General features: G+C 53.4%; 1 protein-coding gene across 2 annotated transcripts in view; it reads left to right on the top strand.

Annotated features, from left to right (window-relative positions):
* MARK4 (microtubule affinity regulating kinase 4) overlaps positions 1–14,272 on the top strand; it is a 28,982-nt gene extending 14,710 nt beyond the window's left edge. Inside the window, exons 9-18 of one of the 2 annotated variants that reach the window (XM_090261018.1) lie at positions 128–247; positions 670–769; positions 2,033–2,142; positions 2,225–2,384; positions 5,596–5,813; positions 8,008–8,111; positions 9,968–10,246; positions 10,400–10,479; positions 11,391–11,435; positions 12,971–13,105. In XM_090261018.1, the coding sequence (XP_090117144.1) occupies positions 128–247; positions 670–769; positions 2,033–2,142; positions 2,225–2,384; positions 5,596–5,813; positions 8,008–8,111; positions 9,968–10,246; positions 10,400–10,479; positions 11,391–11,435; positions 12,971–13,035 (1,281 nt within the window). In that variant the 3' untranslated portion in view covers positions 13,036–13,105. Of the gene's footprint in view, positions 1–127; positions 248–669; positions 770–2,032; positions 2,143–2,224; positions 2,385–5,595; positions 5,814–8,007; positions 8,112–9,967; positions 10,247–10,399; positions 10,480–11,390; positions 11,436–12,970 lie in introns of both variants that reach the window. The other variant, XM_090261016.1, reaches the window with a different exon arrangement.

Raw genomic sequence — 14,272 nt, 5'->3', positions numbered from 1 at the left:
CACCTTGTTCAGGCCTAGGACGCGGGGCTCCTGTCATTTCTGTCCGGGGAGTGGGACAAAGATGAATGTGCGTGTGATGGGTGGGGAAGCGGGGTGGGCCCCTCCCCCAGTGACCCTGTCCCCTCAGGAGCTGCGGGAGCGAGTCCTCAGAGGGAAGTACCGGGTCCCTTTCTACATGTCAACGGACTGTGAGAGCATCCTGCGAAGATTCTTGGTGCTGAACCCAGCCAAACGCTGTACTCTCGAGGTGCGTCTGCAGCCCCACACCGCTGCCATTGCAGCCTTCTGGCCCTGCGCCCGTCCCCTCCCCTGCCCGCCTGCCTGAGAGTCACTGCTGGAAGGCTGGAAGGTGCTGAGGGAGCCCCGCAGCCCAGGGGAAGGCTCCCGGGCCGTCCTGACGCCATCCCCCAGCCAACAGCCTCGCCCACTCCCCACCAGTAATTAGCTAATGAGCTTCTAGGATAATTACAGGGTTCTGGGGACCCAGATGATGCGGAGGGCGGGGGCGTGGCATCAGGAGGTTGCAGCAGGGGGGTGGGGCAAGGAGGTGCTCGCTCTCGGAAGCCCTCAATTCTGGGGTGTTAAACCTTGGAGATGGGAACCTGTGTTTCTCCTGGTTTCTTCTGACGTCTGTCTTCCCCCTTCCCTGTCCTGCTCCGATTCCTGCAGCAAATCATGAAAGACAAATGGATCAATATCGGCTATGAGGGTGAGGAGTTGAAGCCATACACAGAGCCGGAGGAGGACTTCGGGGACACCAAGCGAATCGGTGCGGGTCAGGGAATGTGGGTGCCGAGCTCCCCAGAACCGTGGCCACAGAGCCAGGGGTGGGAGCTTCCCAGCACCTACCCCTTTGGTTAGTGCATCGGAGAAGTTTGCGAGGCAGTGAGGGAGAGCAGAGCAGTCTAGGCCCCAGTGCCTGTGCTGCTACTTTCTAGCTGCGTGACCCTGGGCAAGTGGCTTCCCGTCTCAGTGCATCTGTTTCCTCATCTGTAAAATGGCACATTCATAGAACTGCCTCACAGTGTAGTCATGAATATTAAGTGAGTTCATCTACATACGGCACTTTTTATTAGGCGTGTAATAAGTGCCAATGTGTGTTCACTTTGACTAGTAAGACACAAAAAGGTGTCGCGGATCACGTCCAGAGAGTTTGGGCACAAGTCATCGGTATTCTACATGTTTGAGGAAAGCCCCCACCTTGGCATGTGCTTCACCCTCCTCTCCGTTGGTCCCAATCCCTCTCGCCTAGAACCTTGAACATTTGATCCCTAGAGAATTAGCCCTGGAGTAGCCCCTTAGGGACCACCCAGTGACCCCTGATTCTGCAGCCGAGGAAACTGAGGACACTGTCAGAGGGGGCCACCTTAATCAGGACTTTCATGATGGCGAGTAACAGAAAACCCAAGCCATTCTGGCTTAAACCAGATAATAAGAGGTTGACCCATATGAAATTGCCATTTTTTATAGCTTAAAAATTGTCAGTACCAGCAACTTAATATGGTTTAACCTCCTAGTGGTGAGTTATTCACAGAACTAAAAAGGGCGGGCTACGTCAGCCCTGAGGCACAGCTGGACCCAGGTGCGCAGAGACAGTTGGTGGTGGCTCTTCTCCCAGGCAGGCCCCCCGCCCCCAGAAGCGAGCTGGCAACAGCAAATTCTAGTGGCCTGGCCTGGACAGCTCATCAGGAGCAGAGCCACTTCCTGAGGGGCCAGAGAAAGCATAGGCTGGTGCCCATTGGCTGCCCCTGAACCAATCCGTTTGGCCTGGGAATGGAATGCTCTGATTGGCCAAAACTGGGTCATATGCCCACTCTGAACCAATCAGTGTGACTCTGGGTGTGGAACACGCTGACTGGCCAGACCCCGGTCACATGCCTGGATGGGAAAGGCATGTTCTGCCAAGGAAAATCTGGGTACTCCCAGCAGAAGGGGGAATGGGTGGGCCCTGGACAGGCCCGAGAGCAGGCATTGCTCATGTGCAAAGGAAGGGCCTGGGGGCACTGAACCTGCTCTCCATCCCTTCTCTCAGAGGTGATGGTGGGTATGGGCTACACACGGGAAGAAATCAAAGAGGCCTTGACCAGCCAGAAGTACAACGAAGTGACCGCCACCTACCTCCTGCTGGGCAGGAAGACTGAGGTCAGAAGGTGCCTGGGGTGGAGGGACTCCTGGGGCAGAGGGAACGTGGGGCTGAGGCTCCTTGTCTGTCATCCTCCTGCAGGAGGGTGGGGACCGGGGTGCTCCGGCGCTGGCCCTGGCAAGGGTGCGGGCGCCCAGCGACACCACCAATGGAACAAGCTCCAGCAAAGGCAGCAGCCACAGCAAAGGGCAACGGAGTTCCTCCTCCACCTACCACCGCCAGCGCAGGCATAGCGACTTCTGTGAGTGTGACCCCAGGCCCACATGTGCCACCCCGGCCCCCGCGCCTCAGCCCTGTGTTACATCAGGGTTCTCTGGCTGGCGAGCAACAGAAAGCCACTCGTGCCAATTGCATCGAAGAGCGGACTTTCATATAAAGATGCAGGGACGTCGCATGGAAGTCGGAGGCAGGAATGCGCAGCCAGGCTCAGGGAAGGGTCAGAAACTGGAAAACGGCCAGATTCAGGACAGACACTGTCTGTCTTGCTTTCTCTCTGCTCATTTGGGTTTTCCTTTGTCTTATCTCACCTTGTCATTTTCACAGTCTCTCAGTTCCTTACATCTCAATTTTAGGAGAAACCAGCTCAAGTTGTACCTGGAAATCTCATTAGTCCATTTGTCAGGGACAGAGCTCTAATAGCAGGGTCCCGTTAGGATTAATCTGCTGTGCTTGGGACAGCAGAAGGGCACATTGTACCGAGTGGCTGCTGAGAGCTTGCCCTCAGGTGGCTCCTCCACATAGAAATGACAGGAGGCCCCTCCTTACTAGTGGAAAGGGGCTGTACGGACACCTGGTCGTACCCCACATTCTATAACCAAAAGCTGTATCATCCCTTGCAAAAAATAAACACACCACCATCACCTCTGTGAGGTAGCCTTGCCCCGAGAAACCACCCAGAGACCATTCTAGGATTAAACACGATGTTTATTGAGGGGAAAAAGGGGGGAAGGGGATAGGAGGGAAGAGGAAACTCCTGAACCAACTCAAGGGCTGGGGGAATGGAGACTCCCAGTCACCCATGCAGGCTGTAGGCATCGCGACCCTGAGCCTCTGCAGGCGTTGGCTCCACATTTTGCCAAACACATATTCGGTTAGGGTGAGTTTACCCATCAACACATTCAGCAGATTATTTACATCTCCCCACTTTTCCCCAGTCTACATATTGGCTAGGTCTGTCAATATTTCTTCTGGGAACGAGCAAAGTCCATTTTTATTTCCTATGGTTCGTTTGCATACGTCAAAAGTCCGGTTGGGTGGTCCAGCTACGCCATGTTCTGACAACCACCACCACCCATTAGGCATGGAAACTTCCAAGAGGTCTCTTACCTACACCCTCATCAAATGTTAATCCTCTCCACTATTTTTTAACAACTTTATTAAGATATAATTCACATACCATATAATTCACCCATTCAAGGCGTACAATTCAGCAGTGCTAGTATATTCACAGAGTCGCGGATCCATCACCACAACCCATTTTAGAATGTTTTCATTGGCCCCCCAAATCCCCACTCCACTCTATCCTGCCAGCCTCTGACTATTAACCTATTCTCTATTCTTGGACATTTTGTATACATGGAATTATGCGATATGTGACCTTTGAGTCTGGCTTCTTTCACTTAGGTTTACGTTTTCGGGGTTTGTCCATGTTGTAGCGTGGATTAGTACTCCATTCCTTTTAATTGCCCGACATCCCATTGCGTGGATAGACCACGTGTTGTTTATCCATTCATCAGCTGATGGACGTTTGGGCTGGTTCCACCTTTTGACTATTGTGAATAACGCTGCCGTGAATGTGTACAAATTTTTTTTTTTTTTTTTTGGACATACGTTTTCATTTCTCTCGGGCACGTAGCTAGGAGTGCAATTGCTGGGCACTGTGCTGCTAACTAACAGGTGGAGGACCAGCCTTACTTCTCTCCAGGGGTGCAGCTCTTTACTCTGGGATGGCACTAGCCCGAGGACAGGAGTGTCAGGAAGCTCAACCCAGCCTGAGCAGGAAGGGCATGGTTCTAAATGGTCAAGCCATTTCTCTCGACCCTGGGGTTGCCCACCGCCCCCCACCCGCCATTAAAATAGCAAGTTTGGTCTGGAAGGTCCCTGAGAAGGTTGTAACTCCAACATCCTGTGGTTAGAACATGAAACCCTCTAAGTCCCCCACATGGAGACCTGGGTTGCAAGGGTGTTGGGGGCCAAAAATCATTGATGGTGCCCGTGTCTGTCGTTGTAGAGCTTATTATGATTCTGGGACTTGGACCATTAAGGTTCCTGAGGATTGAACAGAAGTTCGGACTCTCTGAAGTTCTAGAACATGTTTAAGCCCCTGGTTCTAAAACCATGAATTCCTAAGATGTTCTAAGGGACCGAATTTGTTTTGATTTGTTTCATTTTAATCTTTATTGTATTTTTTTTCCATTACCGTTTACTCCCCTTATACGCCCCTCCCCCAGCAATCACCACATTGTTGTCCATGTCCACGAGTCCTTTTTCGTTTTGTTTTTGAAATTAAAACAGTCAACGTGCTTCAGAGTTGAATAGTGCAAAAAGTTTTCATTCAACACATTTCTCCAGGTGTCCCAAACCTGTTCTCCTTGGAAATAGCCACTGTTGTTCGTTTTATATACATAAATTCTCTTGAAGAGGTTTCATTTACAAGTACATAAAGAGGTACATATGAAAAGAAGGAGAAAGAAAAGACACATTTAAAGATATAAATACCATATTTACATGCCCTGGCTGAGTGGCTCAGTTGACCCACCAAAGGTGCACATTTGACCCCTGCTCAGGACACACACCGAGGCTGTGGGTTCGATCTCCGGTCGAGGCACTTGCAGGAGACAATGGACTGATGTTTCTCACATCACTGTTTCTCTCTTATCTTTCTCCCTTCCTCTCTAAATATCAGTAAATATATCCTTGAGTGATGATTTTTTTAAAAAGTATAAATACTATGTTAACATATTAATTTGCTATAAAGATAATAGTCCTCACGTGATACAGATGGCAGATTTTTATGGACATTCATATATAAATGAGATGTAGATAAACAGATATGCACTTTTCTCCTTTTTTATTTAAATGTAGACCTGCTTTGCAGTGTGTCTTGAAGATCACTCATAGTTTTCTCATTCTTTATGGCTGCATAGTTTTCCACTGTGTGGACGTACCTCGACTTATTTAGCTATTCCCCTATTAAGGGGCATTTAGGTAGCTTCCAAGCTTTGGGCCTTAAAAAAAAGAATGACACAATCCATCACCTACCTCTACACGTGGTGGCATTCACATGGAGCTTCTGGGTCAGTATATGTGCACGTGTTGTTTGGCAGATATTGTCAGAACAGTCTGCAGAGACTGTGGCCTATGCAAGGAATTCTAAGGTTCCCAGGATCACCCAGAGTAGGTTCTGGCTCTTCCAGGCAACGCCAGCCCTAACTGTCCCCTCCTTCTACCAGGCGGCCCATCCCCTGCCCCCCTGCACCCCAAGCGCAGCCCAACCAGCACAGGGGATGCGGAGCTGAAGGAGGAGCGCCTGCCGGGCCGGAAGGCGAGCTGCAGTGCTGCAGGCAGCGGGAGCCGAGGGCTGCCCCCCTCCAGCCCGATGGTCAGCAGCGCCCACAACCCCAACAAGGCAGAGATCCCCGAGCGGCGGAAGGACAGCACGAGCACCCCTGTGAGTGGCCGGGGCTGGGAGGTGGGGTTGCAGTTATGACCACCTGAGGCCCAGCCTACAGATGCCACTGGGCTCACTTTTTTCAGACCCTGGCATTTCCCATCCTGTTCCCCAGACCACCACACAGGACAGCTTGTTACTTACATTCATTCATTCATTTATTGAGCATTCTCTCCCTGCCTGATCTTGTGCTTGATGCTGGTTTATAAATGAGCATTCAGTGTCGGGAAGAAGCACACAACGTGCTTTGGGCAGGAAGGATTTAATCCAGGGGATTAGGTGTGGTGCTTACCAAATTGTAGGAAGGGCTGGAGGAGCCGGCAGAAGGCTAGACCTCTGGTGTGACACCTTGTCACAGCAGACCTGACCTACCAAGGCAGCTGCTACCTCTGAGGCTACCTTCAGCCCTGTTGAATTCAAGATCACATGGCCATGGCTGCAGTGTAAGACTCAAAAACTTCACCCTTGACCAGAAAGGCCTCTTGACACCCAGAGGTCTGGAGATCGGGCACTGGGGCCCTGCTGAAGCAAAGACCCTCCTGGCCTGGCCTGTGTGAGCAGAAGTCAAAGGGGACAGGAAGGTGGCTGCCCCTCAGTTTGCCTTCAGGATGTCATGAGTGCCAAGGTTGGCAGAACCCATTCTGATCCAGAACCTGAGCTGCAGACAAGTCTAAGGAGTGCAGTCTTTGACTCTTCCTGCTCCTGCAGCTGCCTGGAATGTACGGTGCAGGCTGAGAGAGCCAAAACACCCTCAACATTTGGAGCCAGGGGTGGAGGCAGCTTATAGGAAAGGGCTCAGGACCCTGGGGCCCCATAGACCAGAGTCTGATGAACACGTGCCCTTGAGCAAATGACTTTACCTCTCTGAGCTTCAGAATGCCACCCTGTGAAATGAGCTTATTAAGAAACTTGGGTGGTTGTGAAATGAGTCTCGTACATTGAGTATTTCACACAGTGTCTGGCTCAGTAAGCACTCACCCAGGGCTATAGTTATTGTTAAAGAAAGCTAGAAAGGGAACAGCAAATGAGCACCTGAAAAAAAGTAGAACAAAGGAAATGATCAAGAGAAGTCAATAAAGGGGAAAGCAGATGTATGCTAGAGAAAATCAACAAAGCCAAAAACTGGTTCTTCAAAAGATTGACAGCCTGGACGCTGTGGCTCAGTCGGTTGAAGTGCCATCCCATACACTAAAGGGTTGCAGGTTCGATTCCCGGTCAGGGAACATACCTTATGTAGGTTCGATCCAAGGTCGGGCATGTATAGGAAGCAGCCAACCAGTGTTTGTCTCTGACATTGATAGTTCTCTCTCTTTCTCTTCCTGTCTAAAGTCAATAAACATGTTTTAAAAAGAAGAAAAAGATTAATAAACGCTGTGGACCCCTAGCAAGACTGATTAAGAAAAAGGATAGTAAATATGAATTACCAATATCAGAATGAAAAAGGGAACTATGTTTTTACATAAGCCTTTCCCATTAAAAAAAAAAGTTCCAGACCCAGATGGCTCTAAACTGGGTCTGGAATTCTTCCAGACATTGAAATAAAAAATTCCAATCTTAGACAAACTACCTGGGAATAGAAAAAGAGGGATCGCTTCCCGGTGCAGTTTATGAGGTGACGCACTCCTGATACGGCATTTCCTGTTCTCAGAGAGCTCTCGGTTCTGTGCGAGATAAGCTCATGCATGGGAACAGATGTGACAGCGCAGAGTGAACCAGGCTGCACTGGGGAGGCCAGCGGAGGCACCTGACTCAGCCGGGGGTCGGGGGCGGGGGCACATCATGAAGTGACACCTCAAGTGTACATGGGAGTGAGTCAGGGGGAAGGTAGGAGGAATATCCAAGCAGATGAGACAGTCTGTGCAAACTGTGGCATGAATATGTTTTTTAAAAGTTTGATGGACTAAAAAAATAAAGTTTTATGGACTGTCCCAAGGGGTGTGGGAGCAGGGAGAGAGGTGGACACTAGGCTGTCCCCTGGGACCTCTCTTGACCCTTTGGCCTCCTGTGACTCACCGGAGGTTGCTGGGGACGCCCATAAACCTCATGTCTTTGGGTTCTTTAGCCCAGAGTAAATCGTCAGTTTGCCCCCAGGCCTCTGCCTTGTTCATAATGAGGGAGGCCAGCGAGGGTAAAAGGGAGGAGTTAAGGGGTGTCCCCTCATCTCCTCACTCCCCTCTGGCCTTGTCTCCCACAGAACAACCTCCCTCCCAGCATGATGACCCGCAGAAACACCTACGTTTGCACAGAGCGCCCGGGAGCTGAGCGCCCGTCCCTGTTGCCAAATGGCAAAGAAAACAGGTATGGAGAGGGCGGCAATAGAGAAGGGGGAGTGGGCAGTGGGGTGAGGTACCCCTTGATCTAAGATAGATGTTTGTTGAGGGGGAGTCCATGGGGCCTGGGGAATGTGTGTATCTGCCCTTCCCTTGGCAGAATCTACCCGTGTCCTCCCCCTCCCAGGCCCCCCTGAAAATCCACCCCCTCGATTAATTAATCAGTCATCAGGATACGGAAGCAGTCTGTCCCGTTCTCTGCCTCCGAGCCTTAGAAATTAGAGTTGGCTTTTTTTTTTTTTTTTTTTTTTTTTTGAATGATCCATTTTTAGAACTCAGAAGCCCCAGAATGTCACAGCTTCCACATCCTCTGGCTGGCTGGCTTTCAAACTTATTTGCTCCAGTCTGTTCAGTCTCTCTCAGCTGGCAAGCGGGGGGAACCAGTGCAGATGGGCTGCGGCACAGCAAGGGGATGAAGTGGTTCATGGCAGAGTTCAAGTTCTGGAGTGTGTGGGGCGCAGGGGACTTCGGGATAATGACACTCGTGCCCACCAGGACTGTAGGGATATAAAACTAATAATTCATCAAGCAGTAACGATGTGCCAGGCCTCTGGGCCTTAGATGGTTGAAGGCCCCTAAGAACTCTGTGAGCTTGATCCTGTATCTCCATTTTTTAGTTGAGGAAATGAGAAACAGAAAGGTTAGGCAAACTGTCCTGGGCCACACAGCTGCTACCTCAAGGAGCAAAGACTCCAGACTGACTCTGGAGTCTGTATTCGTAACCCCTATAATGCATGGCCTTCCAGGCCTAGTCAGGAGACAGTGTATGGTTAGATTATAGACTCGGCTGTGGAAACAAAAGAGACCCCCAAGGCATCGTGGCTTGAATGAGACAGAGCTTTAGTTCTCTGGCGTAACCATTCAGGGGTGGGTAGGCAGGGTCCTCCAAGGGCCCAAATTGATTCTGCCAGTCTCAACATGAGGCTCCAGCTCTAGGACTCAGGCTGCTGCAACAGAGGCCTCCTTTCCCAACCAGCCAGAAGGGCGGAAAGAAAGTAGAGGGCAAGTGGCATTCTTTTTAGACCCAGAAATAGTACCAAGTGTGTTTGCTTATATCCTATTGGCCAGAGCATGGTCATATGACCACCCCTCACTGCAGGGGAGGCTGGGAAATGGTCTGGCTGTGTGGCCCGTGTACAGTGCTCATACTCTTAGAGGTTTGGTTACTATAGAATAACAAGACGGGTGGATTCTGGGGGGAAGGTAGTGGTATCTGTCATGGTCAGGGTTCCCTCTTGAGATCCAGCTGGCACTGGGGTCCCTAGAAGGACAGAGATGGGTGGTCTGGCCCCTGCTGTCAGGACTGGGAGGGTTACAGGGGCTGGAGGAGGGTCCTGGGACAGTTGGGCCACCACTGCCCACACAGCATCTTGAGAGAGTTAGGAAGAGGGTCCCTTCCTCTTTATTTTCACCTGTTGAAAAATTGTTATAGTGAATATAGGTAACCTTGACATACACAGCTATTCCTTTCCCAAGTTTGGATAATGAAAGTTGAGGTAGCAGAGTATTCACAAAGTTGATTTGGTTCCTGAGGTTTGCATGGCAAATAGCAAAGGATTCATCCAAAAATGTATCTGAATCTACTCAATAGCTGAGTCTGGAGAAAGGAGACTTGGATCGGGGCAGCTTGGAGGGGCAGAGCTGGAAGAAGGGACATGTGAAGGAGGGAAGACTTCGGAGGGGCTGTACCATCCACTCGCCCTGTCCCTGAGCTCTGGGGCTGGTGAAGTCTCTGATCTCAGGGCAGGACAGTGAAGAATCAAAGGGACTGGGGACTTGGCCTGTCTTGGGGTCCCGCCCTGACTTGTTCCTCTCTGCCCACAGCTCGGGTACCCCACGGGTGCCCCCCGCCTCCCCCTCCAGTCACAGCCTGGCTCCCCCATCAGGGGAGCGGAGCCGCCTGGCACGGGGCTCCACCATCCGCAGCACCTTCCACGGTGGCCAGGTCCGGGACCGGCGCACAGGGGGCGGGGGAGGTGGAGGCGTACAGAATGGGCCTCCTGCCTCTCCCACACTGGCCCACGAGGCCACACCCTTGCCCACCGGGCGGCCGCGCCCCACCACCAACCTCTTCACCAAGCTGACCTCCAAACTGACCCGAAGGTGAGTCCCACTGGACATGGGGGACAGGGGCAGGGTATGGGGCGGGTGGAGCCTAACCTGTCTTCTACTTAACTCTGCCTCCTTTACCTCGACATCATCTCCTCCTCCTCTTCCTCCTCCTCCGTCACCCTTCACTCCCTCCTCACACTACAGGGTTACCCTCGATCCCTCTAAACGGCAGAACTCTAACCGCTGTGTTTCGGGCGCCTCTTTGCCCCAGGGATCCAAGATCAGTAAGTCCTGTCTACGCTCCGCTATCACTGGCTCTGCCTCCCTGTCTGCATGTCTGAGGCGTGTGTGCAGGCATGGGGGGAGGGGGCTCTGTGAGTGGATGAGGGGTTCTGTACCTGGTGTCATGGACTCATTTAATAAACAATAGTCTGGCCTCTGGAGCCAGACTCCTGAGGTTTAGACCCCAGCTCTGCTGAGTGACCTTGAGCCAGTCACTCAGCCTCTCTGGGCCTCACTTTTTCTTCTGTAAAGATAGTAATCACAGTAGCTCCCTAATAGGGTTGCTGTGTGGACTAAATGAGGTGATGCTATATGGACTAAGCTTAGAATGTTGCCTTGGAAAATGCTTTATAAATGTTTGCCATTATTCACTGAGCACCTACTATGTGCCTGGCACCAGCCTGGGTCCTGGAGTAGAGTGAGCAAATTGTACTTTGCCAAGTCCTGCCCAGGCAGAGCCAACATTCCACAAGGGGACTCCGACAGGAAGCAGTAAATCAATAAAATATATAGGCCGTCAGGCAGTGACAAGTAACTAAGGAGAAAATTAGAGCAGGGAAGGGGAGTCAGGTGTGGGAAAGGAAGTGGGAGGCCTCGCTAAGGGGCTGTAGCAAAGCCTGAGGAAGGGATGCGTGTGTGTGTCACCCCGTCTCTGTGTGGGTGTCTCTGCCCACCCCTCTGACTTTTGTCTTCCAAATTCTTCAGTATCTTTCCTACGACCTGCACTAACCATGTGCTCCCATCCTGGGCACAGAAAGGGAGCCCAAGTCCTGGCTCTGGGCCCTTCCTGGCCCGCTCCAGCCAGCATGAGGAAGTGGGGCCAAGGCAGGGGCTGCCCAGCCTTGGGGGCAGTGGTTTGGGGGAGGGGCTTTCTAGATCCAGATTAAACGCTCTGCCCCCCCCCCTCCCCTAGGGTCTCAGACGAACCTGAGAGAATCGGGGGACCTGAGGTCACAAGGTGAGTGCACGTGCCCACCCCTGACTGCCACACCAGGCCCCCTCCACCCGCCTCAGACCCCACACACACTTGTCTCAGCCCCCCCCCCCGCCCCCGCTTAGATGGGACCCGAGCCTCATCCTCCGGGCCAACTGCCTGGAATGCCTCTGTTCCCCCACTTCTCACCCGGCAACTCTCCCTCCCCCAACACCGAGTGCCCCTCAGTCCTGCCCCATCCCTGAGCACCTTCCCTTGACGTTCTTTAGCTTCAGGCTCTCCCACCTATAACCCGCTCCCCCGCTTTGGAGCCCGCACCTCCTTTCCCCTCTCACCCAGTGAGGCAGGAGGGCGGCTGGCAGCGCGGGCCAGCCCCGGCAAACGTCCTCTCTGCAGCCCAAGGCGGAAACCAGCACAGGCTGGGAGGGCCGGCCCGTCCTGCGTGTGTGGCTCGGCCGTTGTGGCACAAAAGCAGTCATATTCCCTATAACACAAATGGGGTGGCTACGTCCCAATAAAACTTTATTTGCCACAGCAGGCAGTACTGCACTTCGCCAAGGCCTGCTCTGGCTCAGCACCACCCCGTTTAGAGACGCCCAGTGGAAATAAAGAGCTGCCCCCGCAGTTCCGACCAAAGTCCCAGAACTGACTCTCATTGGCTAGGACTTGGTCACATGCCTGTGGCCAAAGGGTGGAATGCTCTGATTGGTCAGATCTGGTCATGTGCTCATCCTTAAGCCAATCACAGTGGCCAGGGAGATAAAATGCTCTCATTGGCCAGAACCGAGTCATGTGCTCGGCCTTGGCAGTCAGAGGTGGAGTCAGCCCCATCTCAGTCAGAGAGGTCTGCAGTGCTGCCTGAAAGGGCAGGCTTGGCCCCTGAGAGGGGATGGGTGTTCGTTGTGCGGGGCCCTCTTGCCTGTTGCAGACCGTGTATTGTCCCTGATCTTCCTCATACACAGACACGGTGACGACCAAAAAGCCCCCAGAAATTTCCGAGTACTTACTGGGGGGACAGCAGCACTGCCTCTAGGAGAGAACCCAGGTCTAGTGTGGGGAGGCTGGGTCCTCACGGAAGGTGACTTCTTACCAGAAGGCTGTATTCGTTAAGAAACAAGTCCGGCTGCTACAGCAAAGAGACCCCCGAACCATGTGGCCAGGCCAGGCTGGCAGGGCCACTCGGCTCCATGAGCTCCTTCAGGTAGCTGGGTCCCTGCATCAGCACCCCGTAGAGCCCTGTCGCCGTCTTCGCAGTGAGGCTGGCTTGTGGTGCCGCTGAGTCCAGCGCTCGGGCCGTGGGGCCTGAGAGGCCAGGGCACGCAGTGTCCTCTGGAGGAGGTGATGTGTGTGGAGCTGCATGCGTGTCACTTCCATTTGCGTCCTGGGATTTGAAAGTGAAGTCATGCCCCTTTGCAGGGGAGGCTGGGAAATACCTGGGCATCTGTATGTCCACCTGGGACTTCGTCCCCGGGGTACAAAGGCAGAGACAGGTTCAGGGGGGACCGCAGGGGTGCCTTTCTCTCCTCCCGTCTGTGACCTCTGATGTTTTCCCACCTCAGTTGCCATCTACCTTGGGATCAAACGGAAACCGCCCCCCGGCTGCTCCGATTCCCCTGGAGTGTGAAGCTGACCAGCTCACGGCCGCCCGAGGCCCTGATGGCAGCTCTGCGCCAGGCCACCGCGGCCGCCCGCTGCCGCTGCCGCCAGCCACAGCCATTCCTGCTGGCCTGCCTGCACGGGGGTGCGGGCGGGCCCGAGCCCCTGTCCCACTTCGAAGTGGAGGTCTGCCAGCTGCCCCGGCCGGGCCTGCGGGGAGTTCTCTTCCGCCGCGTGGCGGGCACCGCCCTGGCCTTCCGCACCCTCGTCACTCGCATCTCCAACGACCTCGAGCTCTGAGCCGCCACGGCCCTGGGTCACCTCTTCCTCTTCCTTGTCCCCTTCACTTCTGCAGGAGGGAAAGGGGTCAGCGAGGGGATTCTTCCGTTGTCATCCCCTCAGTGGCCCTGAAGTGGGTTTGGGGGAAAAGGCTGTCTCCTCTGCTGCTCTCTGGGATGCTTGGCGTGAGAGAAGAGCGAGCGGGCTCAGCAGGGGGAGCTGGCACCTTCCTGGAGCCTCCAACCAGTCCTGTCCCTCCTCACCCTGCCACGAGGCACCCGAGGAGACTTTGGGGGCAGGGCAGGGGCAGGAAGGGAAACTGAAGACTTCCATTCCTCCCAACAATTCAAGAATTAGGCCCGGGGCAGGGGCAGGAAGAGTTGCTGAGCCTAAGGACTGGAGAATTTGGGGAGCTGGGAGTGGGGGATCAGAGAGGCAGATTCCTTCCCCTTCCCTGGCCCCCATGCTCAAACCCCCTCCCTGCCCCAGGCTGGTGCGGGACACTTTGTACAAATCCTTGTAAATACCCCCACGCCCTCTTCTCTGCAGAGATTTCTCAAGGAGCTGGCGCTGCCGCCTCCGGTTTTTAAGTTATTACACCCCCACCCCCTCCTGTCTGCCCCCTCACCTGCAGCCTGTTTGTCCAATAAACTTAGGAGAGTCCCCCTCCCCCATGCCGACCCTGGGGTTTTCCTTCCCTGCCCTCACCTACAAGTGAGATGAAGAGGAGGGGTGTGCCTCTGGACTGGTGGTTTCTCCTTTCTGAGCCTAAGTTTTCTCATCTGCAGAATGGGGGGAGTGGGGTGAAAGGGTCAAGGGTGACTATGGGAGATGGCAGGCTGGAACTTGGCCTCGTCCACAGGGCCCCCAGTTCCTTAATGGGTCCCCCATTCATCCATTCACATGCTCACCCATGTGGTATACTGGACTCTAAGCCACTTCTTACTCCAGTAGTACATTTATTCAATAAACAGTCATTGACCGGT

Source organism: Furipterus horrens, unplaced genomic scaffold (assembly GCF_987537825.1).
Source record: "Furipterus horrens unplaced genomic scaffold, mFurHor1.1.pri manual_scaffold_13, whole genome shotgun sequence".
NCBI lineage: Eukaryota > Metazoa > Chordata > Mammalia > Chiroptera > Furipteridae > Furipterus > Furipterus horrens.
This window is presented reverse-complemented; position numbering and strand designations above follow the sequence as displayed.